At 41.8% G+C, this 16,738-nt stretch overlaps 1 protein-coding gene across 1 annotated transcript; it reads right to left on the bottom strand.

The window, feature by feature from the left end:
• Nucleotides 1–4,201: 4,201 nt before the first annotated feature.
• On the bottom strand, nucleotides 4,202–16,620 carry LOC103754384 (OX-2 membrane glycoprotein). Its single transcript, XM_018077059.2, has 6 exons — nucleotides 16,525–16,620; nucleotides 14,727–14,808; nucleotides 13,664–13,990; nucleotides 12,772–13,038; nucleotides 10,809–10,919; nucleotides 4,202–5,815 (listed from the first exon to the last, which is right to left on the bottom strand). Exons 2-5 carry the CDS (start codon nucleotides 14,782–14,784, stop codon nucleotides 10,813–10,815), a joined length of 759 nt encoding a protein of 252 aa, XP_017932548.1. The 5' UTR covers nucleotides 14,785–14,808; nucleotides 16,525–16,620; the 3' UTR covers nucleotides 4,202–5,815; nucleotides 10,809–10,812.
• Between the last annotated feature and the right edge of the window lie 118 nt (nucleotides 16,621–16,738).

Here is a 16,738-nt window from a genome sequence, read left to right as displayed (position 1 = left end):
TGTTATATTATTATTTATGTTGGCCAGATTAACATGTAAAGCTGTGTCAGAAGGGAGAGGGAAAATCTGTGAGACACAGCTCCTACTTCTGTGGGAATGAGGAGACTTTTCCCACAGATGGGAGTGCTGCTTTCATGCCAAAAAACAAAAGCATATTAAGCTCCTTACGCAACATTTATCCCACAGCAGAGAGTTTTATCTTTCCCAAATTTAACACGAGAATAATGTTGCATTCCCAAATCTGGTCTGCAGAGCACAAATAGAGTCTGAAGACTCAAAGTCCAAACCTCACATGACCCTGAGCCATCCCAAAAGGCATTTAGTAGGATACAGAACTGGAATGGGATGGTAAAAACCTCAGCTTGAGTGGTTGGAAAAGGCCAGGCTGAGGAATTCCTACAGCCTGGTGCTGTAGGTCAGGAATGGGGTTTCCCACCTCTGCTCAGGGGGACAGGACCACACCAGAGGGACCCCTCCTCGATGTTTCTCATCCTTGGGAGAGCACCAAACACCTCCTTGATACTGGGATTTTTACTCTTCCAAGGAAAACTCAGCTTTTACCCAGGAGGCAGCCAACCTGCTCAAGAAACCAAATTTTTCCCAATTCCAATTTTTCAGTGTCTCAAGAACTGGAGTCCTGCCAGGCAGCCAAACTAAAGTATGGCTGGGCAGTGTGGGCACAGTAACAATTGCTCTTTCCAGTAAAAAAAATGGGAAAAAGATCTCAGTTCATAATTAGTAGTTACAATAAGATTCATCCTCTCGGTTCAGAAGGTAGGACTGTCTGCTGAAAATTAGGAAAGACTTCACTGAGGTTGGAATGATGATGACATTGGGAGAGAGGGAGGACCCAGGTCAACAGCACTCCTACCCTATCAGTGATAACACTGGAACAAACTCCCTAGAAATCCTAAAATTGAACTATTGATCCCAGTAAACACTACACAGCTCAGCATAAAAAAAAAATGAAATAAACTGAATAGTTCATCTGAGATCCTACAGTCACTCCAGATCAAACAGGACAAATTCACCCCAATCATGCAGCCCAGCAAGGGAGGCAAACACACATCAGTGGGCTCCACATGAGCTCCAAATGTGTGCCCAGGATCTGGGCTCTGTGGAGCTCCTGCAGACAGACACTCACCCCCATTTGTCCTGGGTCTGTCTACTGGTGTCCAGGTTATTTGCCTTCTGGTTTGGAAATAAGGATGAGCTTTCACAGCAGCTGCTTTCACTGTGTGGTCACTGGGACCCAGAGAGATGAAAACACCTTCCCATGATGGAGTGACCACTGTGAATTCCCAAGTACCAGAAAGGGAAAGGGAGAAGTCAGATGGAGAGTGTGTCCAAATAATCAAAAAATAACACTCTTCAGGTAAAGTCCTTTACAAAGAACAAGAGTGACCAGGACAGAACTTGTCCAGGACTGAGGGGAACAATAAATTAGGGAAGCCTGAACAGGCTGACATAATCGGGACAAAAGAAGTTGAAGTCAGGAACACTTTAAGAGTGGGTGAAATGAAATATAAATCATTCTCTCACAGTGTGTTTCTTTACCAAAATATATTAACAAACCTTTACCAGAATCTGTCTGATTCATGCTTCAGCAGCCAAAAACCAATCTGCTTAAAGTCTGTTTTAAATGAGGAATGGGAAACACTCAACTTTCTTTGTCAGCCATCACACTCAGCTCCATTGTTTTCCAGAAGTGATTTACTAGACTGGAATTAGTAAGAAAATCCACCTCCTCTGTTTCCTTAAGGAAACCCATATTAGTAAGGCTGGGGCTGCAATCCTCTTCTTTACTGCCCAGTTCTGTCAGTGCAGGTGGCCACACTTCCCTCTTGCAGGCACTCAAAGCACTGAGCTCAAGTTACTCCCATCTCCCAGGATGCCCACTGGACATGGTCTCAGAAAACCACATTTAAGTGCTTTCAACTTGAAGCTGAAAGACTTTTAAGCCTTCCTGGCTGATAAATACTAGTCATCAACATGGAAATTCTTGTTCAGTGCTGATTCTGCCACAAAAGTCAACCCACCTTAAGAAAAAAAAAAAAAATCCAGACAAAATCCCACATTGCATCCTCTTAGCTCCTAAAATTATCCTGCACTTCCTTCCTTGACATCTTGTTACGTGGCAGACTTTGAGAACAGCTGCCATTATACTCTCAAAGCAAACAGCATTTCAGTCAGCAGAGCAGCAGCAGGGAAGGTGTTTTCATCTCCCTGGGTCCCAGTGACCACACAGTGAAAGCAGCTCCTGTGAAAGCTCATCGCTGTTTCCAAACCAGAAGGCAGTCCCTCAAGGTAAAAGGCAAATAACCTGGAAATGTGTTGTGCACAGGCAAAATTCACGGGCTGGGGAAGGGCAAGGGGAGCATAAAGGGAAAAACACAAGCACGAATTCACCACTGCAGAGGCAGCTGGAGCAGCTGCCCCGACCTCAGCTTGGCAGGGAATGAGAAAACATCGAGGGCAAAAAGTGCCAGCAGAAGTGATTTTTGTTTGTTTTTTGCAAACTCTATCTTTCCTTCAAACCCAGTGGGGGTTTGAAGACCTTCTCTTTGCATGGGAGTTGTTATCTCTCACAGACATTTCACCTTCCTGTCCCACATGTCAGCACAATGCAAGACTAAGAGTGATGGACATCCTTGAGCGTGCCAGGGACGAAGGCACACAAAGAGAGGAGACAGCTGTGGGAACTAAACAATGACTTGAAAACTAAAGCAAACCTTTTGACAGGTTCTGAACACCAAGCTGTCAGCCAAAAAAAGCAGCCTTGAGGTTTCCCTGAGGAAATATGTTGTTCTGCAGATGTGAAGGTTGGTCAGTCAATCTTCTTTGCACTTGACCCCAGTTCTGCCAGGAGCTCCTGGGCCAGGCCAGCAGTCCCTCTGTTCTTTGTGTAAGGTAAAAGTTGCTCTCCTGCCTGGGATTTGCGCATGGAAAAGTGACCTGGCTGATCTCAGAGTGCCAAATTCTTGGACTCACAGAATAGTTTGGGTTGGAAAGGAGCTGTAAAGGCCATTTAACCCCCCCTGCAATCAGCAGGGCCATAACTAGACCAGGTTGCTCAGACCCTATCCAGCCTGACATCAAATGTTTCCAGGGATGGGCATCCACCACCTCTTTGGGCAACCTTCTACCACTCTCATTGAAAATACTTTTTCCTTATATATATATAGTCTAAATTGATCCTCTTGTAGTTTAAAACTGTTCCCCCTTGTTCTATTGTGACGAATTCCCAGAAGACACTACAAGTCCCTGTCACTCACAGTGAGGGATGGCCAGCATCCAGTAGGAAGTTCTCCAGAAGTCACCAGTAGCAATCATCTGTTTCCCTGGAAAAAAAAAAAAAAAAGAAGAAGTCAACAGAGGGAGTTTATGTTGCCATCTCAAAAACCTCTGCAAATTACTGTATATTCTATTCTATCAAGTGTAGAGCTCAGACAAGCAATAAAATGTTGCCTTTCATGGGTAGTGCAAGATCTGGGACACAATCCCAAGACACTCAGCTCCTCCAGGAAGATAACACATCCTTTTAACTACAGCCAAGTTCCTCACTCTCACATCTCTTAAGAAGAAAAGTGCAAGTTGATGACATGAGAAACACAAATTGCAGTTTCCCAGTTCATCTCAAAAGTCCATATGTCCTAAAGGATACACTGGGTCACTATGGCCTTTCCCAAAGGAATTATTCATGCACTCAGAGCTCATGTGTGATGCTTCTCTCATGGACTTATAAAAGCCCATAATGTGCTACAAACAAAAGAAATCATGAGGGCTGATCTTCAAAGTTGCTTTATTTGGCTTCTTTTCAGCAAGGGAAATATAGAAAACAAGACAATGTATCAGCAGAGCATGAAACTTCAGATAAAGAGTAATGAAGCAAAGAACATGACGCCAACAATACTTGTAAAAATATGAAATGCACTGGGTTTTGATTTACTGAAGTTATTTCCAAATCTGAAATAAACCTCAGCTGCTTCTGTAAATTTTCCTCACAAGTTTTGTTCAATTTTTTTTTTAAAGACAAAAAAAATACCCCAAAACACCCTTAAAAAAAGCCCCAAAGTCCCACTTTTTGTACAGAAAGGAAGCAAAATACAAACCAATTCTACAAAAAAGGCCCAAATTGCAATGAAACATTTCTGGAACCCCAAAAAAGTAGGTTAAAAAAAAACAAACCAGTTGATGTATTGGCTGGAAAACATTTATTTTTTTATTAGAAAAAGTAAAATATATAAATAAATAATCCACGTTGCACTTACAATAGCAGTGCAAATGTCATCCCTCACATCTTCACTAATACACTGAGACACACACACGCACACACAAAGTTTTATCACTGCCCTGGAAACAACAGAACACTGGTTCTAACACTGAGTCCTAAGTCTTGCATCTCCTAAATCCTCTCTGTAGGTGTTTCAGATTGACAGTCTGTACTCTTGGTAAACATATGACATAAAAAGCACAAGACAAAAGGCACTTAGGAAGTCCAACACACTCGGAGAGATGGAGTATTTCAGGTGCACAAACAAATGCTGATCAAACCCAAAAGATGGTACCGGCAGTGATCCCAATCCAGTGACATTCAGACAGAAGGAAAACCTTAAGCATTTAACTCCTCGGCTGAATAAAAATCACCAGAGGACCCCCTAAAGTCCTTCCATCTATCCTGTCAGTAAAATGGGCCACTGAATGTACACCCTGAGGTAGGCTTGGCTTTGGCAACCCTCACCCTGTGAAGGTGCTCAGGGGATGTCAGGGCTTAACCCCAGGCAGCAACTAAGCCCTACAGAGCTGCTTTCACAGCCCCCTGGGAGGGCTGGGAGAATCAGGAGAGTTGCCCCATATTGCCTTCTGCACAGAAAATAACCAGAGAGAGAATGGCAGCAAAAAAGGAAGGAGGGGTGGAGATGACAATGCTTACACTGCTGGGCTTTGTTTCCAACTCCTCCTCACTTATTTTAAAAAAAACACCAAAAACCCCAAAAACAAACTGAACCAAAAGAAACAAAAACCCCCCAAACCAAGAAGAAACCCCACCCCAGGATTAGAAAGGTCAAATAAAGTACAATACTTATATACTTATAAATATATGTAAATGACATATAATTCTTCTTTCCCAACTGTGGCTGCTACTTTCTTTAACCAGTCACCTCCTTGGAGTCCTATTGCTCTTCCCCAGTAATTCTGACAAATTCAGTGTGGTTTGAGTTCCTGTGGCCTTGAGTCCTGTGGGTTTGAGTCCAGAAGGTGTTTTTGGAGAAAGTTAAGCAATACTGTCCTTGGCACAATGACACATTCACTGAGGAAGAGGAGCTGGAACAGCTGGGGAAGAGAAGGAAAACCAGATCACAGGAAGAGGGCGATGAACTCAGAGTTGCTGCAAGTGAAATTGCAGACAGAGGTTGGCAAAAATTAAACCCCTCTCTACTACAAGAGCAATCAGGCACTGCAAGAGGGTCCCCAGAGAGTCTGCAGAGCTTCCATCCATGGGTGTTTTCAAATCTCAACTGGAAGAAGGCAAATACATTTTCCACAGCAGCAGTACCATGAGTGGCACGAGCAAAGAAGATTTTGGCACAGCAGGAGAGGACTAAGTGGTCCCTCTGATCCTACTCTTTAAGATTAAGGGTCCAGACTGAATAAAAAACATTTCAGTGATAACTCAGTGTCTAGATAGGGCAGTGTATGTATCTTTTCCTTTTTTTGCTCCTTCTTTCCAGCCAGTCAAGTCACTATTTCTAATGCTGACTTCAGGTTGCTGGGCTCTGATGATCTGGAAGGTGAATGGAAAGCCTCAAGGATCCTAGAAAACAAAGAAAAAAAAAAACAGGGATAAGGATGAATTGTGGCCACCGTGTTGCTGCCTCCAGGGCAAGGGGGGAGAGAAATGCACAGTGGGAAAGTGGGGAACAACAGTCACAAAACTGCCCTTTGGTGAACAACTGTAGGACCTTCCCTGCTTTTTTTAATTCTGGAAGTCACACATGCTGCAGAATTCAGGATAAGACAGGGAAATAACAAATACACAGAACAAATACACAGATTTGTAAACTGTGAAAAGCAAACTCACTTTCCTGGTGGGTAAAACACCAGGATAAATCAGTAAGGTTTTATATGGAGCATATAAATAGTTTGGTATTTCAGAATGTCATTCTGATGTTTGAGATGCAGTTTATAACACTACCATCACATGGCTTTGAAGACAGGGACAAAATATATGGCACCTTTGCTTTTCATGTAGAAGACTATGAAAGAGGTTTCCATCTCCTTGTCTAATAACCCTTCATACAGCCAAAGTATTTTGCAGAGTGTTTTGGAACTGAGTATACAAATAATTCTTGCCAAGGAAGTGAATGAGGAATTGAAACAGCGAGGTAACTTCATTTATCACAGCAGTGCTATTTTTCTTCCCTTTCAGCTGCATTTTATTTTCTGGTTATATACAGAGCACAAATATGATGGACAGGATGAAAATTGTGTTGGTCACCCATAGTAAGAGCCTCCTTGTTTGCAAAGAAACAGCATTTTAGCAGCATAGACTTCAACACTTCTCCCTTGGACAGGCATGATAACCTCTGGGATGTTTCCTACACCAACACCTTCATCCTGTCTGCAACAAACAGGATTTATTTTATTTATCATCCTGAACAGAAAATTAAGTGACTTACTAGGGGACAGGTGCTGTCTGGAAGCAGCAGATGATGAAACCCAAAAACATCTTCACTTGGGTTGCAAAATATTTATGTCTGTGGGAAACCTGGTGGGCAGCTGACAGCAGAATTACCTCTTTGCTAGCATTTCTGTAATGAGGGGTGGCTTTTTTTTTTTAGTTCCCCCCCTCATTAGTTCTGTTTTGGTCTGTTTGGCTACAATATTTTTACACTGTGGTTTTTGAGGGAGTTGGGTTGGGGTTTGTCTGGGTTTTTGTTTGTTTTCTGTTCTTTTTTTGTGTAGTGTTAGGAAGGGTAAACCAGTGAGGCTGTTGTATATTCACTACATGTTTTCTTGCTATTTTTCTGGGAATTAAAAATAGGATAAATATATAAATGTCCTACTCATGATAAAGCCACACTTGAGAGGAAACCAAGAAAGTCTAAAGTGAGCCTCCTCAGCTGGGACATGACTCCCAGACACCCATTCCTCTGAGCAGGGTGACTTAGATCCATCTGTCTCATGAAAGAGGGAGATAAGTCCTGAGTTTATCATCTGAAAGTCTGGTATTTAGCCTGTCTTTTCTGGAAAAATTATTCTGAAAAGTCTCCTAAAGGCAAGCAGCTATGTTGTTCTCAACTACCAAGTCTCTCACTAATAATAAATCCAGATGTATGTCAAAGCAACTCACTGAAGAAATAAGTCAGGTCATAAGATAAAATAGGAATTGCCGTAATTTTAAGCCAAAGCTTAAAAACAAAGCCTTCCCCAAACTGAATAAACACAAGAGAATAAAGCTATAGTGGCTCTTCCAGAATTAATTGCTATTTTTACTATCAACACAGCAATGGAAAGCTCTTGTTTTTGTCAAGTTTTCTAAATAACTGGAATTTCCTGCACAAGACTTATTTCCCAGCCTTTCAGGGCATATTTGGCCACCAAAATTTGGGGTTCTGGTACCTCAGTATTACAGCTGATCAGCCAAGTTGCTATTTGTCACTTAACAAACCTGACTCTATACTATTTGTAGCAACTTCCAAAACTCAGAACAAAAAAAAACCCCATCAGGGCATCTTAAATTCCTGTTCAGGGTATCAAGTGATCTCCAGCTGGCAACAAAAAGGTATTTTCAACTTGTTTTATAGTACTTTTGTAATCTATGACGCACACTGAGGTTCAGTATTTCTTTGAAATACAGGCAGTTGCTTGTATTCAAACACAAACATAGAATCATTAAAGAAAATGGAAAAGACATCCAAGATCATCAAGTCCAACCTTTGACAAAGGTACAATGCTGCTCACATCTGAATTCCAGAAAATTTCCACTTGAAGGAAAACCTGAAGGAAAAAAACCCCTAACAACATTTCTATGCTGGCACTTTCTGCAGAATGGAATTTTTGATCTGACCTAATCTCTTCTTCTATGACTCCTCAAGTTTTCTTTTTCCAGCTTTCTTAGGTCACATCATATCTATTCATTAACAAGCCCCATATTTTTCTGTCCTGTTGCTATAGCTTTTTTAAACACAGACATACAATTTGACCATTTATAAGCCTTTCCACATGTCAAAACCTGCCTAAGCTGCCCAAGAGACATCAACACGCCAATGCTTTAAAAACAAAACAAGCCAAGGACATCATTCTGGCCTTTCTATGCATGGGTGAAATGGGCCTTCCCAGGCTGTTGCAGGTCACCACAAGCCCCCCAGAAAAAAGCATATGTGGAATTGTATCCCCCTACAGACATCCTGAGAAGTGACTATAAAGCTTTTTAATTGGCCAGGCTGAAATAAGAGTATCCTGCAAGCCTTGAAATAAGCAACTGATGCTGTGGAAAGCAGTCAGGTTGAGACATGTGAAGGGCAGGTAAGGCACAGGAATTCAGGCTCATAAAGCTTTATTTTGCTTCAACCCAGGCTCTTGGCTTGTTAAGTGACTGCTTTACTTTGGTGTAAATAAGCTCTGTTAGTTGAGCTGGGAAGGAAATCATGACTTTTTATAAGAGCAGCACCGAGAGAGGGTGGGTGACATTTTGCCTGCTGATTCATTGCAGCTCATTGCACTTGTATGGAGTGAGAGGCACAGCTAAATTTGCCTCTGCTTGTCAGAGATGAAGATATGAGTTTTCCATCTGCATTTGCCACAAAGGCCGCTCAGTTTGTTCCCAAATAAGTGACTTTTTGCCAACCATTGTGAAGACGCTTCACTCGGGATGCTTTCAGGGAGAGCTACAAAACACATGTGTGCTCTGTGACTGGCACACAAGGCAAATGCCTGAGGGGTGAGACATCAAATTTCAACCCCAGCTCTTGACCTAATTCCCAAGTATCTACCACAAAAAGGAAGGAAATAACAAATAGAAAAGCAAAGAAAAAACTAATCATGCTCTCGAGAGCAGAAGCAACTTTGTCACAGAAGTGTCCCCAGCCACTCAGATAAAAAGCTGCTGTTTTACTTTCTGGGCAACTTGACAAGACTACAAAGGCAGTGCTTGTTATCTATTGTAGAATGAAGAGCAGTATTAAAGTCCCAGACATACAGGGGGATTTTCCAGCCAGTGCTATTTGCTCTCTGTTGTGAGGTTATAAGAAGCCCTTCCAAAAGCGTGTCCGTGGGCACTGCCCCTCATTTGAACCGTCTGAGCACAGTAGAGGATAAAACCAGAAAAAGGCTTTCTGCAAGGTGTTACTGCCTCTTGGGGGAATCAACTACAACTTTAAAAATCATAAACATATTTCACAGATAATGAGGGAAAAAAAAACAAGTCACCACAAAACCAGACAAAGATCCATAGCTAAGGAGGGTTAGGGGATTTCATCATTACAATATGGTGTTTGTGGAGTAGTAACACACTGGAAATACAGTGTTGAAAATTGCTGTAGTTTCACAGGTATTCTAAGGATTCCCAGAGAAATGACAGTTATAATTACATGCAAGATAAATATTAAGTAACCCCTAGGAACAGGCATAAAAGAGCATCCTGGGGATAAAAAAATACTTTAAAAAAATCTAAAAACCAGATTGTGATAGAGTGATCAAACTGCACTACTGTCTGAGTTTTACAGCAAACTAATTAACGAGGACTTCAGGAAACAAAGGTACATCAGGAAAATGGACTACCCATTTCTTTAAGGTGGTCACTGTATGAAGGGATAGGATCAGCTGGCCAAAGTTGCTCTGGATAAAGTAATGCTGCCTTTTTGCAAAGAGGAGCCAAGTCATCACATTTTCAGAACTCAAGATTGAAAAACAACTGAAAATATGCAGACTAAGGCTGATAAAAACTAGACTGCATTAGAAGAACAGAGACTGAAGGACTTCCAAGATCACTGTAGAAGTCACATCCTGGAGTTTGTTAATCAAAACCCATGATGAATGGGAAGGAACACAAGCAATTCACTCAAGTCCTGCTTTTCACAAAAAAAGTCACTAAACCCCTGCTTTTGTTGATAAACTTTGACAGAAACTCATACCCCCTAGTAAACACTGTTCAGCTAACTTACCCAAACAATTCTACTTGTTTATAGGAACAATGGAAAGCTCATATTTTACAACTAGAACTTTTCTGAGGTGTGAGAAGTGTCCATTTCTTTCTTCTCTGTGAAGACTTTTGCAGTAGCAGATTCACTAGATCAACCCCTCTCAACAGTAGACACTCTAGGTTTAAGTTCACAACAGACAGATCTGATATTTCTGGAAACATTACTTTCTATCACATTATCATCAGGAAGCAAGTATCTAACTATTCAGGAACTGAGCTAATGTGTGCTGGTGTTTCTAAATACATCAGTAGAATTTAAAGCCAGACACAACATTTTGATTTAGCTGAACACCAGTGAAATTACCACTGACCATGAAATTTCTGAGACTTCTGAAGCCTCCCCACTCCTCTAATTTATTTTTTTTATTCTGTTATTAGTAATTAAGACTAGACAGTTGAATTGATCCATGACAGGTCATTCCACATGCAAAGACATTACACTGACTGCAATTTCTCCTTAGTTCATCATTAGGATGCAGACTCTTATGCCAAATTTGAGCAGACCTCACCATATCTCCCTGTTTGTCTTAAAAATGGTGCTGTAACCAGCAGAAAAATCTTCCCCTAAGGGAAAACCACTGGTTTCCACACATCAGGGACTTACCACTTCAACACCTCCTGCAGATTTTCTTCCTCCAGAACAGCAAACACACAACTACGACAACAGTTACGATCACAGCAATAATCAGCAGCCAAAGTAATGAGGGTCCCTCTTCTGTGAAAACAAAACAAAAACCACACCAAATGAAGCTGGTTTATAAAGAAAATAAACAAAGAGAGCCAAGAGGCTGTCTGGTTAATGACGATGCTTCCTCTGATACTGTGAAAAGCATTGCTAAGATACACAAAAGCAGCAATTGCTCAAAACAGAGAGTGAATTTATGAATCCTTAAAGGCAAAACCCCTTGCCTGCAGAAAATGTGAGAAGATGTGCTCATGTTCAACCATGGCCAAGCAAACTGCCATTCCCCCCCTCAATACAGTGCTTGCCATGGGCACATAAGCACAACTTCACACAGGTCTTAATGCTTTCAGGGGAGTTTGTTTGTTTGTTCATCCAGAATTCTATCTTTTTGTTTGTAAAATAGAAGTTATTCTTTTTACCTTTAAACAATTATCACTGTTGAAAAGGCTGCATTAACCTTCAGAAGAGAAGACAGGCCTGCAAATAGCTCTACCCAACACCTAAGCATAAATTCCTCCCTGGTTAACCACTTTAACAGCCATTAATCAAAAATGTTAATACAAAGGCCCAGTTCACTGACATTACCTGGAAAACTTTATGAAATAAAATGTATTTGAATCAAGTCAACACTATTCTGTTTTTTAACAAAGCTAGGTGGAACTACTCATTGGAATTTATCATCCTCTAAAATATAATACTGCTAAAATTACAAGCTGTCAGCTGATTTTTCATTCTCCTAGTAAGAAAAAACAGTCTTAGTTTCCTGCTTTGAGATACATATTTTCTTTTCAAAAGGCCAAAACAAAAGAATATTGATATTCAGACAGGAGAAACATTTAGCATGCTTTTTCAATTAGTATAATTCAGAATTAAGAACGGATTTGAAGGTTAAGTTTTAGAGTGAAGACATTAAGTCAGATCTCTCTCTGTACTATTATTCCTGTAACAATCACTTCTTGAGCATCTGATTTCAGAATTAACCCACATTTACATGCTGCTTTTCCTGTCTTCATAATTTATCAGTGGTCTCCCCTTTAAGGTTCTGGATTTGGAGACATATGAATTTTAAATATCCCAAGTCAATGCTTCTGTACGAACTGAAAATGGTAATTCAGCTTTTAATGTTTCTCTTTCTCACCTGCAGAACTGGGGTGAAAGTCTTTCCAGCAGAACAGAATGCTGGAAGAAGAAATAAAAATACTACAAGGTATTCAGATGTTTCATGTATTTAAGATGTCTGCATAAACCCAACACAAGCATCTTCAACTGGCTGCCTCCCTGTATGCCTGGAAATACTATTCTTTCCTCACCATGACTATTCCTCCTTTCCTGCACCTCTAGTGCGAAGTCCTTCTGCTGTGTTCTCCCAGAAATCAATAAAGTTATGTTGATTTACACTGGCTGAAGCTCTGGCTCTCTTCTGAACTCTTTAAATTAAAAATGCACAGGTTAAAACACAACAAAGCATGTGGTAAGTTGAAGCCAAGCTTTTGGTTCAGAGACAGTTTGTTACAAATTTCAGAACTCCCACTTCTGGGTCCATTAAGCGACCCATGGAGTTTTTACTTCATCTGGATAGATATCAGGTGATATATTTATATTTATTTTTAGGCTGTTAAATTATGAAGGCATGCATGAAAATTGTAGTTTGACTTGCTGCAAAACACATGGTGCCTCTAAAACCCATGGTTTGGCTTTTTTCCCCTCCTCTTTGATAGGACTCCAGTATGTCACTGTCTCAAAGACAGCAACAAATGCAAATAGGATTTTATTTCTTCTTGCTTGACATACACACATCTCGCCCCCTCCTCTTCCCAGCAGATTCCTACCCAAACATGGAGGCCAAGAGAACACTGACAAGGTGCTTTCACTGTTCACCCACCTCCGTTAATTCTCACGGGCAATTCCCTTGTTTCCTCTGTGTTGTTCACTCTGCAGATCAAGTCCTGGGCCCGGATCCTCTGGGGGTTGGAGATGTGCAGTGTGCTGGTGATGGACACCACCCCACTGGCGTGACTGACCACCTCCTGTGTAGGAGCAGAATCGAACAAGTCGTTCCAGGTGATGGTGGGCTCTGGGAAGCCAACAGCTCTACAGACGGCTACCAAGTGACCTTCAGAAATGTTGTAGTGGACAGATGCATTGAGACCTTCCAACATACAAATGAGACAATCCATCACCACAAGGAGCTCCTGCTCGCAGGCAGTAACAGCAGTCTGACCATCACGAACCAGAGCAAAGCTTACTGCATTCACACTGAGCCCAAAGAAATGTTCACCAGGTCAGGTTCCCTCCAGGACTCAAAACTCCTTCCCTTATACTCAAGTTATATGCCCCAAACATTTCACTTAATCCAAAACCCAGGTATTAAAATAATCTGGTTCAGTAAAACCATTTCTTGGTCCCATCTGATAATTCCCTACCAGTATGGCACAGCTCACAGCACCAGAGTTGTTGCTGGCACTGAGAGGAAACAGTAACAGGCAATGTTGGTTTGCCCAAGCTCCATCTGGGACTGCCCAAGGGCTTACAAAGATCCCACTCCTTGCTTTTTAGCTGCTAATCAAGGAATACCAACCAAGAGCCAATCCCACCACAACAGTCTTGAATATGACCCCCAGAGTCTTGCTCACAGCAGTAATGCTCTGTTTCTACATTCTGTTCCACCAAGGGATGCTCCTACCCCTGCAGTTCCTGAATCTGCTCCAGGAAATACTGTGGGTGAGAAAACACCTCTTATTCCACCAGACACATATCCCTGCAGGGAACCTCACCAAAGACACTCAGGCAGGTACGTCCAGAGACAGAGCCTGAGGGAAAAGTATTGAAGAGACAGAGGTAACATCCTGAATCATCCATTGTAGCGCCCCAAAAAGTGATGCTTGTCTCGTTGAGTTCCAGACTTGTGAAATTCATTCGGTCTTGATAGGACTTGTGAATCCTCAATCCTTTCAGTTTACTGTATGTAGCTATATTCTTAAGTGATTTTTCAGAGCCCTTTTGCCACGTCACTTGCACAACATCCATGGGTTCTGTCAGGGCACAGCTCAGAGGGGCATTGTCACCCACCCTCACTTGAATTTCTTCAGCCTGTGGAACCACTGCAGTGACATAAAACACGGAAAGGGGCAGATATCACACATATTCAGAAGCCTAATGCTGATTCTAAGGCCTGGATTACCCACAGACACAACAACTCCTCCAATTACATTCCTCCACCAAAGAGTCCTTCTCTTCAGTACTCCTAGAAATCACTGACAGTTTACATTGCCTGAGGCTCTGGCTTTCTTCTAAACTGTTTAAATGCAAAAAGACTTACCCTACTTCTGTACCCATCCCTGCAGACTTCCTTCTCCAGTTTCACTAAATCAGCTCCTGCCTTCCCATTCATCACATACCCAATTTTTGTTTCCTAAGAGCTAGAGGAAGACTGAGTGCATCAGGGAAGTACACACCAAGCCATTCTCAGAGGAGTCAACATGGCTTAAGAAGAGTTTCTGGACCATGTAGTTTTAGAGTTCACAGCACATTTGAGACGGAGAGAAAGAAAAACAGAGATTTGTTCCTTAGGGAAGGCTCCACGATGGGAAACTGAACTCAGGTGAACAGTAGTGCCCAGTGTCATCATATTTATGGGATGCTGCCATCCCTAAATGCTGCTCTGGGAGGTTTTACATCACACCTGCCAGCACCATATCTCTGCCTCAGCATGTATCTAACAACATCAGCAATCTGGATTTCAGCTACTTTTCTCTCTTACTCTGACTGTTGAAGCCTCAGGAATCTGAAACCACTTCCCCAACAATTTTCAAGCAGACTTCAGGAAATTCAACTTACCCTTTGCCTTTCCAAGCCCAGAACATGCCAGACACAAAACCAGAAATCGGAAAGTCATTTTGGAAGAGGAAATCTGCTTCACCTGACGGAAGACAAGGAGAGACGAGTGACTCAATGACAGGCCATCTTCTAGTGTTATCGTGTCCTCAGGGTGCAAAAATTAACAGTAGGTTTGTCATGTGAGAAAAAAATTTGGGGTTAGACACGAGATTTGACAGGTCTCATTGATTCAAAGAAACCTTCGGACAATCTGAAAAGCACTTTTATTACGGCCGGGGAATGCAAAGGGGCAGGTGTTCCCCCCAGTGCACTCCGCTGAGCCAAGAAATACTGTAGTTTTTTATACAGTTTGAAAGTAGCAAGTTTTAAATTATCTTTACACACACTCTTTTGCAGTCTGTCTTATCTAAATAGACATTTAGTTTTACCTCCTATTCTTACCATTATAGAGTAATTACATAAAGTTTTATCATTTCAAGCAGTTTCAGGTTCCCCACCCCTCTCTATGTGCTAAAAAAAAGCCTTCCCTATTCTCTAAGCTATTTTATCTCAATTGCCCACAGTTTGGGCAGAAACTTTTAAGCAGTTTTACATTTTGCAAAGTCACACTTACATCACTAAATAGCTAAATTTTATTTCATTTTCTCTTTCATCATTGCCCTGTTCCCTCAGTTGATATTGCCACAACATAACTGAATTGCAGACCTGACTGAAGCTGGTATTATATCCAAGCAGAAACATTATTTTGCACAAAATCTCTATAACACACTCCACCCACTGCTGAGGTTTTCTGCCAATGCCTGCAAAACCAGCTGATGCATCTGGGGAGCATCTTCTGTCAAGAAATAAGGAAATCTCAACCCTTTAAAGATTTTCACAACATTCAAAAAACAGAAGAGAAAATTGACTGCAAAGCATTTTCTGTGTTACACCGATTAAGAACGGAAGGCTGATGAACAAATAAACAAAGGACAGGAAGAAAAAGTAAGTATTTAAAACAAATTCCCAGTGCACATAATGCTTACACAGACAACCAGTAGCCTGCCTTTAAATTCTGAACACATTATGCTAAAATCAGTCCTGATGCGACTCTCCAGTTACCAAGCACAAAGAGAGATCAAGTTCTGATGCGTAAAAATCAGGAAACAAGGATCCATCAGCAACAAGCCCAATGAAGAATTTGCCAGATAGAGTGTAGCCAGATATTTAAGCAATAAGAAATTCAGACAGATATTCCTAAAACCAAGCAGAAATCAAGGGCCAGCATAGCAAGCAGAAAATACCGAGTTAAAGAAGTGTTTATAAAGCAGTGAAAGACGTGTCACACCTGCAGGCAAGCAGAGTTTTCAACTCCAGCCTTCTGTGTGTCACCGCTTTGGGACCCGTCAAAGCCCTTAATGCACCATCACGCACACACGGGGTAGATAAAAGGTTTCACACCATGAGAAACTAGGCTACACCGTGCAGCTATATGGGCCACCAAAAAAAAAGTCCCTAAGGTTACAGGTCTAATCATCAGTAAAAAAGCCAACCAACCAACCAAAAAAACCCACAAAAAAACCCACACAAACAAAAAACCACCCCCAACACACAAAACATCCACAAACAAAAAACAAACAAACAAACAAACCCACAAAAAAACCAAACCAAAACAAAAAAAGAAAACAACCAACAAAAGAACAACCCCACAAAACATCAGAAGAAAGGGGAAAAAAGGCGTTAAAGACTGAAATTGCGGCAAGTAAAGCGCGAATCTTTCAATCAATCCTTCACTGTGCCTGCCCTTCCCGACCCGCACCTCGGAGGGCTCCCGAGCCACCTCCTGTGCCCCTCGCCGTCCAAACCGCTCCTCCGCCGCTTCCTTTCCGAAAACTTTCAGAAAGTTTCATTCCGAAACTCCTTCACCTTTAAAGAACAACTTTTATCCTTCTGGAGAACCGGCCCCAGTAACTGCTCGGGGCCGCAGGCTCAGAAGGGCGGCCGCGGCCGGAGCCGGGCACCGTCCCGGTCAG

The sequence above is a fragment of the Manacus vitellinus genome, unplaced genomic scaffold, assembly GCF_001715985.3.
Source record: "Manacus vitellinus isolate BGI_N305 unplaced genomic scaffold, ASM171598v3 scaffold_35_pilon, whole genome shotgun sequence".
Taxonomy (NCBI): Eukaryota; Metazoa; Chordata; class Aves; order Passeriformes; family Pipridae; genus Manacus; species Manacus vitellinus.
Note: the sequence above shows the minus strand (reverse complement) of the source record. Positions and strands in the feature narration are given on the sequence as shown.